General features: G+C 40.5%; 1 protein-coding gene across 5 annotated transcripts in view; it reads left to right on the top strand.

The window, feature by feature from the left end:
* The window catches only part of LOC130368423 (ADAMTS-like protein 5), a 91501-nt gene that overhangs the window by 60785 nt on the left and 12842 nt on the right, over positions 1-17874 (top strand). For all 5 annotated transcript variants that reach the window (XM_056572061.1, XM_056572059.1, XM_056572057.1 and 2 more), the window contains 3 exons: positions 4825-4988; positions 7989-8160; positions 12347-12442. In XM_056572061.1, the coding sequence (XP_056428036.1) occupies positions 4825-4988; positions 7989-8160; positions 12347-12442 (432 nt within the window). The remainder of the gene's footprint in view (positions 1-4824; positions 4989-7988; positions 8161-12346; positions 12443-17874) is intronic.

Below are 17874 nucleotides of genomic sequence, written 5' to 3'. Positions count from 1 at the left end.
CTTTCTTTTTGGAACACTGATGACATCACGAACACAGTGCTCTCTGCTGACATCTGTCCATTTTAGCAACCATGCATAGCAGATGCATAGCAGATGCATAGCAGATGCATAGCAGATGTATGCTGAGGGCTGCATGGTGGCTCAGTGGTTAGCACTGCTGCCTTGCAGCACTGGGGACTTGGGTTCAAATCCCACTAAGGACAACAATAAATTAAGACTTATTATTATTATAAGAACATCAGCAGAGAGAACTGTGCTCGTGATGTCATCAGAGAGCATTCCAAAAAGAAAAGAATTTCCTCTGTAGTATTCAGCAGCTAATAAGTACAGGAAGGATTAAGATTTTTTAATAGAAGTAATTTACAAATATGTTTAACTTTCTGCCACCAGTTGATTTAAAAGAAAAAAGGTTTTCACCGGAGTACCCCTTTAAGGGGTTAATGAATCCCATTGAAAAGTCCCTAAATGCACTGGAATTGATAAGCAAATGTTTTCTTTCTTTCTTTCTTAACTGAATGAGGAACCAAATACTATAGTATTGATGTAATGGGCGTATGGCTTGCAATATTTCCCCTGGGGCATGTTAACTACTTCATTCACCCACTGACAGCACAATAATTAAAACTTCTCGTGAAGGTTGGGTGTAATGGTATGTCGGTGGAAGAGGAGAGCTGACACAGTTGTAAATCCTACAGAATTATGTTGTCATAACATGTTTCTTTAAGTTATCTACAAGCTTTCATCTACGCTTCCACCAGTTCCTCATTACTTTATTCCCATCTAGATCTGTACATAGTTCCATCGAAGTTATATGTCATGGAAAAAGAATTACATACTTTCCCCCAAATAATCAAGGAAAGCCTGTGTTTAATCTGAGCCGAAATATCTCATTAGGAGGCAGTCACAGCCCTCTGGCCTTTACGTAAACATATTCTTATCTGTTCATTGGACTCGCAAGACAGACAGGTAACATCTTGCCCAAGAATCAGCCTAAGTAAGGCAGGCCTGATTTATCCAGCCTCCTACTACATCTTATCGTGCTATTTCTTACCTCTTGGGAATGAGATCTGTTTTTCTGAATTCATACGTGTTGAATGCTATGTATGGAAACAAGTTAGTTATGTGGAAGACAAATTGTCAATCATCACACGTACATTTCCGTCACTGACTCATCACTGGCACCATGTTGCGCTGGAATTTTTCCATTCTCCAACACTTTCCAAGTGAGGATTTTAAGATAAGTCATCTAATTAGATGGTAGTTTTGCATTACTTCACCATTTACTTGCTGTTGAGTGACAAATATCTACGAAGTTGGAAGATTTAAGTGTTTGCTTTAAGAGAGTAATGGAGAGCTGGAGAGTTATGTAAACCTGTATAGGAGAATGTTAAAACACAGTAGTCACTGTAAGCTCTTTTTATTATTTTTTTCTATGATTGTGTTGAGTCACAAAAGGGTATTAAAGGGGTACTCTGGTGGAAAACTTTTTTTTTCTTCTTTTAAATCAACTGGTGCCAGAAAGTTAAACAGATTTGTAAATCACTTCTATTAAAAAAATCCTAATCCTTCCAGTACTTTCTAGGGGCTGTATACTAAGGAGAAATCAAAAAAAGAAATGCATTTCCTCTGATGTCATGACCACAGTGATCTCTTCTGACCTCTGCTGTCCATTTTAGGAACTGTCCAGAGCAGCATATGTTTGCTATGGGGATTTTCTCCTACTCTGGACAGTTCTTAAAATGGACAGAGATGTCAGAAGAGAGCACCGTGGTCATGATGTCATCAGAGAGCTCTGATACAGCTGTAATGACGTCAGCTGTAACAAAAAAAATTTAGAAAAAATTGGCATGTGCAGATTGCAGCTCCGTGTATCATAGATATGTGTATTTTAGATACCTAAAAAAAAAAAAAAAAAAATCTAGGCGTAAACATAACCTTAGCTGAAGTAGAGATGTGTTGAACAGCAGCTCTGGCTGACTCGGCCAATTTTTGGCTGGCTGTATCTCCCCCTGGCTATAACAGCTGATGGCGGGGGTTTCTGAGGCTGGACCTGCGGTGATCGGTCGCTGTCTACAGTTAACAATGTGCTGTCGTGATGTGATAGCCCCTCCAGACTGCCAGCACACTATTATAGGATTCTGTTTGTCTTTATACAAGGTTAGTTTGTTTGTCTTGATTAGGAAATGTCTTTAATCTTTGAGGAAACTTGCCAAATGCTTGAAGCTGCAAGCAAAAAAAAAAAAAAGAAAACCATTACTAAACCACAGTAGAAGTTTTATAGTCTTATTTTTTGCTTGCTGACAGTTTTATTACAAATATTTAATTTGTGCTTTGTGGGTTTTGTAAACAATAAAATCTTGCAGGATTTGCAGTTTTCCCTATCCAAGCTGTTATTTTTACTATTCAAAATGTGTGTGTGTGTGTATATATATATATATATCCTAGCTGAGTTCCCGGCTTTGCCAGTTTTTTCCTTCCTAATCCTTGTTGTGGAGGAAAATCAACAAAGGAGGAAGCTTTTGACTTCATATCCCGTCATCATATATTGTTGTCATATCCCAACCCCATATTGCAACCTTATATCCTGTCCTCATATCCCGACCCCATATCCCAACCCCATATTGCAACCTTATATCCCGTCCTCATATCCCGACCCCATATCCCGACCTCCTATCCCAACCTCTTATCCTGAACTCCTATCCCGACCTCCTATCCTGAACTCCTCTCCCGACCTCCTATGCCAACTTCCTATTCCGTCCTCCTATCCCGACCTCCTATCCCGACCTCCTATCCCGTCCTCCTATCCCGTCCTCCTATTCCGTCCTCCTATCCCGACCTCCTATTCCGTCCTCCTATCTTGCCCTCCTACCCCAACCTACTATCACGACCTCCTATTCCGTCCTCCTATCCTGTCCTCCTATCTCGACCTCCTGTCCTGACCTCCTATCCCGACCCGTAATATGTGTACCAGGTATTATTGAAATATCTCCAACCGCACAGAAGTTATGTGATAACATACATTTCCCATTGATTTGTATGGGACTGTAAACAAAAACCCCGACCCTCACAAATGGGGGTAGTTAAGGGTTAAATTAACTATACTATATTTTAAGTGGACATATATGTAACATGTGACCAAGTATTATCGAAATATCTCCAGCTGTTTGGAAGTTATACAGTAACATATATTTCCCTTAGACTTGTATGGGACTTTAAGCAAAAACCCCGCCCCTGGCAAATAGGGTGAGTAAGGGTTAAATTACCTATCCTATGTTTGTTGTTGACATATAAGTAACATGTGTGCCAAGTTTCCTGTTAATATCTTTAGCCGTTTGGACGTGATGCTGGAACATACACACATACGTACATACATACACACACACACACACACACACACGCATATACATACATACACACAAACACACACACACACATATACATACATACACACATATACATACATACACACATACACACACACATATACATACATACACACACATATACATACATACACACACACACGCATATACATACATACACACACAAACACACACACACACACATATACATACACACATATACATACATACACACATATACATACATACACACACATATACATACATACACATACATACATACACATACATACATACACACATATACATACATACACACATATACATACATACACACATATACATACATACACACATACACATACACACATACACACACACATACACACATACACACACACATACACACACACACAAATATACATACATACACACACACATACACACATTGGAAGAGATTTATCAAAGGATTTAGACTGTTTTTTCCTGTCTAAATTTGTCGCACAGAAAGTCGCAGTCTAAATATGTGCGACTTTTCTGCGACTTTTGCTTTATAGGATTTTTAGAACATGATGCATTTTAGTCTATTTTAGATGTAAAAATGCATTGGTGCTGAATTTATCAAAAGCGACTTTTCAGCGACAAGTCGCATCAGCTGAAAGTACGCTGAAATGTCAGACCATACTGGAGCAGGTTTAAATAAAAGCATAGATCCCGAAGTCTGTGCACAGAATTTACCAAGAGCCGTGCGCCTTTTGATAAATTAGGCGCACAATAGACCGGCCTAACCTTCTGTAGTTTGGTCTATATTGATGCGGGACATAGACAGCTTTGATAAATATCCCCCATTGAGTTTTATATATATAGATATGTTTAAACTTGCTCCTTTATTTCCAGGAAGGAAACAGAGCATTTTCCTAGTTTTTCTTTCTAAGTTACAGCTGGCAGTGTGTAAATGCCACAACGCATGAGGTGTTCCTATTAGTATTCTGTGTTTAATAAACAAGAGATGAAATATTCTTAGAGTAGAGGCCTCTGTGTGGCGGTTCCTTGGCAATGGATAGATAAAAATAAATCCATTTCAGATAGTTGGCTGTTAGCGTTCTCCAGGGAGCGGGGTAAATCAGGCATCTTCATCACCCGGAGTTATGAAACAAAATACAGACTCTGAAGACATGTCCAGACCATAAAGTTTGCTTTTTATTTGCCTGCTTTCATTGTATCTTAATGTATTACTTAATCATCGGTAATAAAATATGAGGCTACATTTATATTCATTAGTATTAGCACCTATAAATTACAGGGACTAGTAAAATGAGGTAACGTTGCTCTGCCCACCACTTTGTGGAGCCAGGCATCATGGTATGTCGGGTTATTAAGTGAGCTGTGGAATGTACGTTTCGAAATCTCCCTCTGTTCAGTTGCGCTTTGACTTTACACAACTTTCTTTTTATCATTTTAGCCTTAAGAAATCGAAATTATCATTATGTCATCAATGGCAACTGGGCTATAAATTACCCTGGAGTCTTCGATGTGGCAGGAACCAAGATCCAATACAAGCGCTCTGCTGACAATCTGGAAAGTTTTGAGGCTGCAGGGCCAACTGATGAGGATTTGCATGTCATGGTTAGTCAGTGTATTATTTAGCATTATTACTATATTCTCCTTTACTTTACCATAAATACCTTCCTGAGGTAAGTAGATAATCTAAAAGGAAAGCAGAAGGCGCTCCATGTGCGGGATCAGCAGGTCAGGCCCATAGGGAAGGGAAACGATCTATTCCACGCCGCTTACCAGAGTTGGTTGTGTGCACACACACAACAATGGGAAGCGCCTGTAAATGCTTGTGTCCTCATCCGCAGCCCTCCTAAGAGGCAGTAGATAAGCAATTTGACCGTGTAGTAGGAGATGTCGGCGCTGGATAGAGGAACCAGGAGGAGTGCAGCATAAAATCAAGTTGGGTTTATTAGATGCAACGCGTTTCGCTGCGCATGCGCAGCTTCATCAGGCATGGCAAGGTTGGGTTCACAGGAGGTATAAATACCTCCAAGTGTTAACCCTTTATGTTACATGAAATTATACATATCAAAAAGGTATAACAATCAGAATATATAAACACCACATGAGATACATATCACTATTCATATCATATATGTATACATATTCATTCATATCATATATATATATGATATGAATAGTGATATGTATCTCATGTGGTGTTTATATATTCTGATTGTTATACCTTTTTGATATGTATAATTTCATGTAACATAAAGGGTTAACACTTGGAGGTATTTATACCTCCTGTGAACCCAACCTTGCCATGCCTGATGAAGCTGCGCATGCGCAGCGAAACGCGTTGCATCTAATAAACCCAACTTGATTTTATGCTGCACTCCTCCTGGTTCCTCTATCCAGCGCCGATATCTCCTACTTCACGGTCAAATTGCTTATCTTCCTGAGGTAAGTGACACACACAGCCATCCGCATGGTGTTGATAAAAATGTGATTCATCAGATTAGGAAACCTTCTTCCATTGCACCATGGTCTAGTTCTGATGCTAATATATCCGTTATAGTTTTATTTTGGGATGGACAGAGGTCCGCATTGACACTCTAAACAGTATGTGTCTTCACCGTCTTAGCATTTTACTTGCTGTATTGTAAATGAACTAAAGGATCAGACCGGATAACCTACCCTACCTCAAGCATATCACTGAACATTGTTGCCAGTTTCCCGGTTGTCTTTGTCTGTTCTTACACATTTTTTAGTTGGTACTTACCAATGCATACTGTGAACCTACCACAAGTCATCTAGTCATTGTTAGAACAGATCCTCCCACTTACATTTTTTACTGTTTCTAACACATCAATACATACTGGGAGAAATATTCAAAGACTTGTGTAATCAGTGCAGTTTTATAAGCGCCATTAATTGTGTTATTAGCACCAGATTTCCAGAAGTGGGCCATGGCTTTTGAAAATTTGGGGTACGTTTATTTTGCGCCCACAACAAAAGAAATAGCACATGATTTAATACCAGGTTAACTTGGTATTAACTGCGCCAGAAACATGTGCAAACAGTCTGAACATTGTGTGCTAATAGCACACAAACCATCGCCATGCCCCATTTTAACAAAATTGGTGAACGGGGAGCAAACAAAAAAATTTATGGCAGTAAATAAATGAAAATATGGCACTTATAATGTGTGACACAATGGGGGAGATTTATCAAAACCTGTGCAGAGGAAGAGTGGTGCAGTTGCCCATAGCAACCAATCAGATTGCTCCTTTCATTTTCCACAGGCCTCTAAAGAGGCCTGTGGAAAATGAAAGATGCAATCTGATTGGTTGCTATGGGCAACTGCACCACTCTTCCTCTGCACAGGTTTTGATGAATCTCCCCCAATGTTATTAAATTCGTCGCAGATAAAAATAAATAAATAAAAAGCTCAAACGTCTTCGAAAATACCCCCCATTGACTTCTAAATTGTGGTTGTAAGAGTTCAAGAATTTCTGCTCAAAAAAATTTTCTCACATCAGTCATACACCGTGATTAAAACAGTTACAGAAAGCTAAACATGTGGAAGCACAGTATATACATTTCTTTCCTAACCAATCTCCTCATATCATTTTGACATAAAGTGCAGTGTCTAAAATGGCTATATGTTATGTAAATGAATTGTCAGCTGATAGCATATAGCATGCAGAAACAAAACCCCAAATCAGACCAGAACTGCACATGCCATAATAATCCATTATGTACAAGAAAGTTTCCAGGCAACCAACACACAAATAACACCGGTATTTAATAATGCCCTCCAGACATCTACTCTTAAACGTGGAATCACAACTGGAATTACTTGAAAAAAGGATAAAGTAATGGCTAATCTTACATTGTGTCATTAGGTGTATCTTGTACAATTATTTAAAGTTAGATCTAAACTAAACCGCACTCATGTCTGCGCAAGTCTGCCGTTGAGTGTGCCATAAAAGTGTAATATATGTGTTATATCTCCAGGGCTAGTCTAAGAAGGGTTGTCTCCAAGTTAAGGGCCTACTTAGCCAATCCCTGGCCAAGGTAAGTCACCACTTCAGTGACTGGCTTAGCTAGCACTTACTGTATGTCAACAAAAAAGCAGGAAGTGCTGCTCAGGTGGGACCATTGGGATAAATGTGGTGGGGGGTTGGGTTAAAATATACACATTACACATGTGTTTGCTAAACCTGCTGTTTTTGGTGGGACAGGCTGACCATCTGATATATAATGGGCTTCTCGACTCTCCCCTGACAGATGCAATTGGGAAGAAAAGGATCAGGCAAGTTTATCATTATCTTCTGGATCCTTTTGTTCTCTGGTCAGCAGATTGCAGATCACCAATTCAGAACACATGGACCTCCTGCCAAGTCTTCATGTGTATGGTGGGACTGTGAGAGATGGCTGGCGGTTACCTTGTGTATGGGTACCTTTAGGGATGTGCAGTTGCATAGGGCATATCGCCCATTTCTCCTAGAAAGCCATCAACCTATGGACTGGTGTCTGTGTCTGATTTTACATTTATGTATACACGGTATGTGGAATTAATGGATGTTCATCTTAAAGCCTATAAAATAATTCTACCCCTAGGTCCTCTTTACAGAGCAGAATTCAGGCATTGAATACGAGTATTGGCTTCCTAAGGAATATTATATTAACCACCAGAGAGACCGCAGCTCCTTACTTGAAAGTATGGAAACAGCCCAATTACCAACTCTGGCTCCTACAACTCCAACTCCAACAACAACAACAGTTCACAGTGGTAAGTACACATTATTTATCTCCTTCCCCCTCTGGAACCTGACAGTATAGTCCCTTCTTGCTTTCTCATTCTGCTTTACAATCCTAAGAAGCTGAGAGGAAGGGATCTTTGAGCTGTACTTCAGTGTAACCACAGAGGTTCTGATCCTTCCCACTACACAGAAAAGATTTCTTTTAGCTGCTCTGATCACTATATAGAACACTATATTCCCAACATCAGGGGGTGGGAGACAGGAGGACCCCATACACAATAGTATGGCAACTGATCCTACTAAAATCAGCAGGTTTGGTTGACACTTATCTAATTACATTTTCTTGACTTAAATGAATAGTATAATTGACACTAAGGTTCGAACCGATTATCTGGCCGATATTATCGGCCGATATTCACGATTTTGGACATTATCAGTATTGGTAATTACCTTACCAATAATGCCCTGCCTCGCAACACCGCTCCGGCCAGAGACCGCCGCCGTCTCTGCCCCATTGCCTCCCCCCCATCCCTGGTTTTATAATTATCTGTTCCCGGAGCCCGGGGTCTGCACTACTTTTGGCTCCTGCGGCATCCTGCGCTATTGCTGTGCGCTGCGCAATGACGAGTGATGTTCTCAACGCGACGTCACCCTCAGTGTGCACAGTGACAGCTCAGGATGCCGCTGGAGCCAGAAGTAGCGCGGACCCCGGGACCCGGGAACAGGTAATTATAAAACCGGGGATGGGGGAGGCAATGGGGCAGTGGCGGTGGATAGACTCAGGACCGGCAGGGGGAGAGAAGTGGGAGGCGGCGGTGGTTGGACTCAGGACCGGCAGGGGGAGAGAAGTGGGCGGCAGCGGTCTCTGGCCAGAGGATAAGCAAGGGGAGGCAATCAACTCTTGCTCCTACAACTCCAAGTCCAACAACAACAACAACAGTTCACAGTGGAAAGTACACATTATTTATCTCCTTCCCCCTCTGGCACCTGACAGTATAGGCCCTTCTTGCTTTCTCATTCTGTTTAACAAACCTAACAAGCTTAGAGGAAGGGTTCTTTGAGCTGTACTTCAGTGTAACCACAGAGGTTCTGATCCTTCCCACTACACAGAAAAGATTTATTTTAACTGCTCTGATCACTATATAGAACATGGTTGTCTTCTGAATGGGGAAAGAGGAATAAGCCACCTTCAGACAGTTCTGGCAGTGGCTTATCTCCCAATGAACATTTGGATTGGGCAGTTGTAATAAAATATGCCCAATCTTACTCTTCCCAACATCAGGGGGTGGGAGGCAGGAGGACCCCATACACAATAGTATGGCAACTGATCCTGCTAAAATCAGCAGGTTTGGTTGACACTTATCTTATTACATTTTCTTGTCTTAAAGGGTAGCTCCCACCATCCTATTTTTTTTTTTTGCTAGCCCGTTCCCCCCCCCGCCCCCCACTACGGCACTAGCCCGTTACCACATACCCCCTTCCCTCATTAGACTTGCAGTTACTGCAGAGTCCGGCAGCGGGACAGAAGCGGGCGGCGGCGGTGGTTGGACTCAGGACCGGCAGGGAGAGAGAAGCGGGCGGCGGCGGTCTCTGGCCAGAGGATAAGCAAGGGGAGGCAATCGGGCAGCGTCGGTGGTTGGACTCAGGGACAGGCAGGGGTAGAGAAGCGGGCGGCGGCAGCGGTCTCTGGCCCCGCAAAAGCCGCTGCAGTTCATTGATTTAAAGCGCAGCTTTAAATCATTGATCTGCAGCGGCTTCTGTGGGGGGTGGGGGCAGGGGGTGGAGAAATAGCTGATAACTTATACCGGAATATCGGTATAAGTTATCGGCTATCGGCCTTAAAGTTCACAGATTATTGGTATCGGCCCTAAAAAATCAATATCGGTTGATCCTAAATTGACACTATGTAGTATATGTACTGTATAATATATTTACTTTGTATATACGTCCTGCTGGTTTAACATGGGTATATTTTCCTCCTTCTCCTATCTTTATTGACTTCTCTGGGCAAAATGTTACTTGATCTCTTAGTGTACAGGCTTCTGTGTGGACTTTATGGCAAATTTCAAACAGAATTCTTATAGATGCATTTTTGTGTCCGGTATTACAGCCACAAGCCCGTCTGACTACAGGTCTGTCACCTTTCATTTTGCAATATGGACCCAAAAATGCATCAGTATTAGGCCCGTATGAAACTGTCCATAAAGCCTGTACACAGAAGTAGATAAACTAAGAGATTAAGTTTCATTCTGCCCATAAAAGTCAATGAAAAGGGGAAAAGGAGGAGTGAGATGCTAAAGGGAGGCAGAGCTGGAAAGAAAAAGATTAACAGAGACAGGGCTGACACTTCTACTGGATTTATAAGTACACTGCACAGTACTGCTGTGTAATGTCCTTTATGTTGCTGTGGCTTTTGGTGGTGTGCTATAGAGATATAGGGGAAAAGGATTTCCTCTTCTCAATGAGAAGAATTGAGTAATGCTTGACCAGCAGAAAACTGCAGTTATAGATGAAGCCTACAGGGGCTGCAAAATGCCAGATATAAGCCTTACATACCTGTACATCTTATTTTTTTTAAATCACCTGAAAAGATAGAAACGTTTTAAATGACCAAAGTAATCTTTGTGGAATAGCCCATTTATGTTAAACATTATCCTCTCCTCAGAGTTCTCAACGTAAACATCCAGTGTATTCTTCATGCCGTTGACATTGCTGTTTAAAGTCACATTTTATGATCGGGATTAATGATGGTTCATGCACTAGAGAACACCATGTGGAGTCTCATGATAGCAGTGAAATCTGTGACCTACTGTCAAAGCTTCAGAGCTTTTTAAAAGACACAAAATCATTAGATGTGGATTGACTGGAAGTAACAGCTTCTCATCTTGCCTCCTATTATAGACTATTAGCTCAATATACGTGTTCACGTGTTTAAAGAATGACAATCTTATCTTGATACAGCTGCCTGGGTTCAGTCCATCATCTTACTTTCTTTTATATGCAGAACATTCTAAAACATCTGTCATTAAACACAATCAAAATATTCTGCTGACACAACAGATCTTAACATCTATCCTTGTTGTATGTAAAAGCATAGTCAGGTTTAAGGAGTAATGGACATTGATCATCATGTATCTCACATATACAGTGTATACACAAAAGAGAACATTACAAATAGTTGGGTTAACCATTCGGCCTATGTAGTCTGCCCAGTAGACAGATGGGCAGATTTACCTAGTGTATATTCAAACTACACAGTCTAAGAAAACTGCAGATTTTTGTGGGGGATTATGTTGCTTGATACATTTTGCGTATCCCAAAATTCCTTTGCCTTTACACCACCTTTGTGCTAGATTTTGGTGACAACATTTTTTGCAGTTTAAGTGAAGCTATCTCCCTTTATTTAAGTGCAAAAATGTATAATATATGTATTGCATAATATGTGTGCCTCTTTTTGGCACACATTGTTCCACATTTCTGGTGCATTTGCAATAATAAATCAGACTAATTGGATAGTGACTAAGTGGATTGACAGGGCTGCACTCACCATGCTGCACCAAAATGTCCTCCCACCATTCACATTTATGGTGTATCCATTGGATATGCTAAAAATGTCTGGACCTACACCTACTGTATGTCTGAAGCAGCCAAAGCAGTCTCCTGCTGCATCTAGATGGGAATGGAGACATGAACCTGATAGCTTTCTCCATTAGTTTCTAAATAAGTTATTTTCAGGTTTATGTTGAAGTTTTGTATCAAATAAACATGTTTTAGGTAGAAGGCATAGGCACAAGGCACAGAAGTACAAAAAGAGAGGATAATGAAAAATAACAATAACGTATAAGTCCGCCATCCCACAAACTAATTAACATATATTTAGAAAAAAGTAATAAAATAGGTTGAGCACTTCTAGTAACAATAGAATCAATAAGAATCAAAAGAAGGGAAAATATATAGAGGGGTAAAAGGGGATATATAGAGGGGTAAAGACAAACACAGTAGGTATAAGCTACTGGTCAGGGGATGTCCTAGAGGAGCAGTTATTCAGTGTTTTTACAAATTACCTAAATAAAAGACCCATACGATTTCAAATGCAGTATAGTTTTCTATATGCCTTTTGTTGGGTATAGTTGCACATTATAGGTATAGTTGCACATTATGAGAAATCGCAGTGAGTAAGATCAATGACATTTTCTGTTTTTACCATACTTGCAGTGCTACGACAGACAGCTCAGAAGAAATGGCCCCCACAGGCTCGGCAGGAAAGAGGCAACATTGAGCTGAACAGGAGTAGTGAATCCAAAATAGATGGTAAGGAGTGGGACACTTAGTTTTCTAGTGATGTTATTCATCTACTATCTGACATTCTCATCACTGCACAGCTCTTACTTGCTTCAATGTATGTCTGCGTTAATGTAACATAGGAATCCAATCAATGTTTAAAGGAAACCTATGTGGAAAATTGGCAGTGGATTACCGTACCATTGAATTCAAAGTTTTTTGTTTTTTTCCAAAATGTATTACGTGTGCAGATTTTCCCCATTGACTATGATGAGGAAGTCAAAATATGAAATAAGCCTAAGGCTGTTTACATTTAAATATCTGCAACTATATCCATAGTGTAAATCTGCAACAAATCTGCACTAAAATCAACATGAGTCGGTACCGATTTACTCCTGCAGACTTATATGTGGTTACACTGTGTGTGATTTTTTTTCTTTTCAAAAAACTTCTTTATATAATTTTTTTTAGTAATAACACAGTAGAAAACAGCATAGGACACAGAGGTTCCTAGAACCTGTGTATGATTTTAAGTGCAGATTGTCCGAAAATTTCTACAGTTGACTCATCCTGTTTGAAAGTAGCCTAAGGATAGGGTCACATGTAGTGCATATGCTGCTTATTTAGTACATATGCATATTTCAGTGCTAGCAAAATCTACGGGTGTTTATTTTTACTCCCATAGACTTTGCTAGCACTGAAATATGCATATGCATCGAATACACAGTGTAAACACTACATGTGACACTACCCTTAAGGTACTATTTTCGATATACTCAGTAGTATCACTGGTGCTGGAAATGGACTGCAGTGTCACCGTTCCGGCAGGTAAAGATGTTGATCTGGGCACCTGGGAGGAAAAGTCTGTAAGCCCCAATGCCAGGATGCTGGAGTAAGGATTCGGAAGACGTGTTTTGTAAACATTTTCCTGGTTTATTAGAATAAAAATGACAACGCGTCCCTCGCTTCGTCAGGTCATGATAACAAACAAGAGATCATTGCTTTTATACATAAGCCTGTTTAAAAAAGTGCGGGAGAAAGAAACGCTGTGATGACGTAATTGGATGGCCGGAAGTGATGTGCCGGCATGAGCATCACATTTTGTTACATGATAAAATTTGACACATTACAAATGAATAAAGATGAAAAAACATTATAAAAACAATTGTAAAAAATGCAGTTATGAGATAATAATTTTCGCACCTCATATTGTGTTCTTGTGCGCACCAGTTCGGGAGCGTGTGTGTGTGTTTACTGCACACATTTCTGAGAGTCCACTTTTGAAAAGTGCTTTTTTATATTCTTGTAAGGGTGTGTGTTAGTTTAGAGTTACGGTTCCTGAGTAGTCTCCGTGCACCGGCCCTGCTGTGTTCCGGACATGGGATGTGTAGGAGTGCCGATGTTCATTCTTTTCTGTAGGGCTGAGAGCGGATTGGCTGTGATGTGTTTATGTAAAACACGTGAGTAAAAGGTGATTGGTCAGGAGGCTTTGTTTACTGATACAGCGTCTCAAGGTGATGGTTTTCTGCTAATCTTACGGGATCTTAGTTGTGGATTTATATGAAAGTTTAAGTGGAGGCTGTGAGAACTCCCAAGGTATTTTGAGCAGAAGTACTGATTCAGTAGTAAGGGCGTACATTTAAACGATGCTTGCATATTAGAACAGGATGATCATAGCATATTATTTTGTCTGAATGGTCTATAATTATGAGCTATGGCATGCATATTAGAACAGGAGAAGTTTTCACCATAAAACACCCTATGGATTGCTGTTCCAGATATGTGATTTATGTGGTTGAATGTTGATGTGGGCAACAATATGTCGGCCACAGAACCAAAGAGCTGCACCATAGGCTGAACAACCACCGGGCAAACATAAAAAAGGAGTTTCTTTTACATAATGTTTCTCGACACTGTCTGGAGAAACATGCTGGAATGAATGATCCAATACAGATATACCCTATAGACCAGATTGATGATGAAACCACAAACAGATTTGAAGAACTAGTGAAGTGAGAAATGTACTGGATATTCCGTCTTGGCACTTTAACCCCAAGAGGTTTAAATGAAGCCACTGAAATATTCGGCAGACACCCATGAAGATCCTGTAATCTAACTCTGGTCATTCGCCTCATTATGACATAATATCCAACTTTGGGCATTGTCATCACCCCATGCCCAACACTTAAACACGGGACCATTATATGCCTTAACTATTATATCAACATCAGACATGGACATCATGCCCCATTTCATCTAAACAAAGCATGACACCATGCCCTATTACGAGCATTGCTTTGTCATCATGTTATATCAGCATGTACCCTTCACCATACAATCAAGGTGGCATTATAACATATGACACTGCTATGGTCTATTTATACACTTTATACATATAGCTCATAACTATAGACCATTCTGACACAATTATATGCCACCCTGTTCTAATATGCATGCTATAGCTCATAATAATAGATAATTCAGACAAAATAATATGCTATGATCATCCTGTTCTAATATGCATGCATCGTTTAAATGTACACCCTTACAACTGTATCAGTACTTCTGCTCAAAATACCTTGGGACTTCTCACAGCCTCCAAGTAAACTTTCATATAAATCCACAACTAAGATCCCGTAAGATTAGCAGAAAACCATCACCTTGAGACGTCCTTCTCCAAATTAGGTAAATACGTGCACAGAGAAAACACACTGACTCTCTCATTGGGTCAAAGCAGTTCTCTGATTTATTGTATAGCATACACACAAGATATATCCTTCAGTAGGGCGTAGCACATTGTATAAGCATTCTAATTGGTTAGCTACTTTACGTAAGCATTGCATCATAATCTCTCTGTGCCATAAAGGGGATGTCACACATGGTGTAATACAGGATGTAACCTCCATTTTAGAAGAATGATCTTCATTTTACATATATGTACATATCCCTTGGAGATCATTATTCATTCCTTATTCCTAACAAATCCTCCAGTATACCCTTCGCAATCCTCTTCTTCTGTGGTGGCAATGGCACATTCCTTATGTATGTTCCCCTGGTCACAGGATTTTGGTATACTAGAGGATTCATCTGTCTCTACCTAAGTTTAAGGAACTGGAATTATAGGAAAGATGGATTCAACCCACGCCTTTACCTGATCCTGGACTGTAAACTCGACGGGGACCCCCCTCGGGACTCCTATCGCATATATATATATATATATATATATATATATATATATATATATATATATATATATGTGTGTGTGTGGATCGAAAGAATCTGGAACTGACCTCTTGGCCCACACACATAGTACACAGACCCCTTATATGTAGCGGTACCCTTAGGACAGGTAATGACCTGACATACATCAAAATCACAAGTGGCAATGGGAGAGGAGGTCTTTACCCAGAACACATAGGGTGAGAACTGTACTATGGCTATGAGCTATAACACCAGTAATCACACAAATAACATGGTGAATGTATTGTTCTGGAACCAGGCTATTCTTGAACCTCTTGCAATGAGATGCATGGATCTAGGTGGATCTCCCTTCTAACTTGACTGAGGTGGGCGTGGTTAACAGAACCTGGTACGGACATCATATCTGGGTTCAAAAGTGTTCCTGATGTGTTTCTTTGTCAAGACCCAGTCCCAGCCTTTGATGAGAACAGGATTTGGAAGGGAAACAAAGACTCGACCATGTATGTTAGACGTTAAAGGGGTATTCCAGGCAAAAACTTTTTTATATATATCAACTGGCTCCAGAAAGTTAAACAGATTTGTAAATTACTTCTATTAAAAAATCTCAATCCTTTCAGTACTTATGAGCTTCTGAAGTTAAGGTTGTTCTTTTCTGTCTACGTCCTCTCTGATGACACCTGTCTCGGGAAACGCCCAGTTTAGAAGAAAATCCCCATAGCAAACCTCTTCTAAACTGGGCGTTTCCTGAGACAGGTGTCATCAGAGAGCACTTAGACAGAAAAGAACAACCTTAACTTCAGAAGCTCATAAGTACTGAAAGGATCAAGATTTTTTAATAGAAGTAATTTACAAATCTGTTTAACTTTCTGGAGCCAGTTGATATATATATATATATAACTTCAAAAAATGGTGCGGCACTCCAAATGTCCAAAAAAATAACTTATTTATTCCACATGTCAAACAGTGCGACGTTTCAGCCCCTCAATGGAGCTTTTTTCAAAGCTCCATTGAGGGGCTGAAACGTTGCACTGTTTGACATGTGGAATAAATAAGTTATTTTTTTGGACATTTGGAGTGCCGCACCATTTTTTGAAGTTATCAATTGGCTGTGATCGAGCCAGAGGAGCTGGCACCCGTCTGCTGTGGTATAGTAGTGCTGCATTTTTTTGGATATCTATATATATATATATATATATATATATATATATATATATATATATAATATAAAAAAGTTTTTGCCTGGAATACCCCTTTAATTTCAGCAACATATTTGGCCATTGACTCATATTTCAACTGAATTTGTTGTGGGTAATAGACCCCTAGTCTAGGAAAGGACCCGAACAACTTGTTAACCCGAGTTAACTTGTGTGGGGCCTTGGGGGTGTGCCTTACACAAAACAGGGCTATTGGTATACTTAGCAACAAATTCGTGCCTGTCTCTCTAGTCATTTTGAGCAGTTTTGATTTTAGAATTCCATTTTATCTTTCTACCTTTCCACTGCTCTGAGGTCTGTAGGAAGTATGTAAGGCTAAGTGAGACCCTAGTATTTTCCATACAATGGGAGTTGGCTCAGTCCTTCCTGGGTTGCATCTCACACAGATGAGACAGGCTTGACAGTACTTGACCTGGGCTGGTGTGATTCCTGGAGCAATCCACAATTTGCTTATTAGATCCTTCATGATGGTTTTGGACAAATGAGTGGATCCACGAGCCAGGGCTACAATCATAGGATACAATGCTCGGGGTAGGCACTTTTTTCTTTTGAGTCCATAGTCCAGATGCTTCCTGAGATGCTCTTCTCTTCTTCCACATTTTCTTCTCCTCCTGACTTGCTTGTTCTTGCATCTTCTCCAATAGGTCCCATGAGGCTTGCTGTGGATCCTCTTGTTGGGTTGCCATCAAACAGACAGCAGTCTCTTCCTTTCCTTTCCATCCCACTTCTATCTCTCCCACTGCCGTCTTCTTTGCTGCTTGATCCGCCAGTGCATTCCCTCTCACCTCAGCGGTGTTTGTTCTGGTATGGGCCTTGGCCGTGATCACCACTACCTGTTTTGGCAGTAGTTCTGCTGACATTAATTGCGCTATCGCTTGCATGCACCCTGCACCATTTTTCAAGCTTGTTTCAAAGCCCGTAATTCAACCTCTTGGGCAGACTGATCTGGCTGTAACTGTTCCTTGTGCAACACTTGGTGCTCAGACGTTACTGGAAAGCCAGAATGGTGCCTGCCCTTGTCATCAGCAAACCGGGAGCCATCCACGA

The sequence above is a fragment of the Hyla sarda genome, chromosome 4 (assembly GCF_029499605.1).
Source record: "Hyla sarda isolate aHylSar1 chromosome 4, aHylSar1.hap1, whole genome shotgun sequence".
Classification (NCBI taxonomy): domain Eukaryota; kingdom Metazoa; phylum Chordata; class Amphibia; order Anura; family Hylidae; genus Hyla; species Hyla sarda.
The sequence above is the reverse complement of the archived record's forward strand: the minus strand, read 5'-3'. Positions and strand labels throughout refer to the sequence as shown.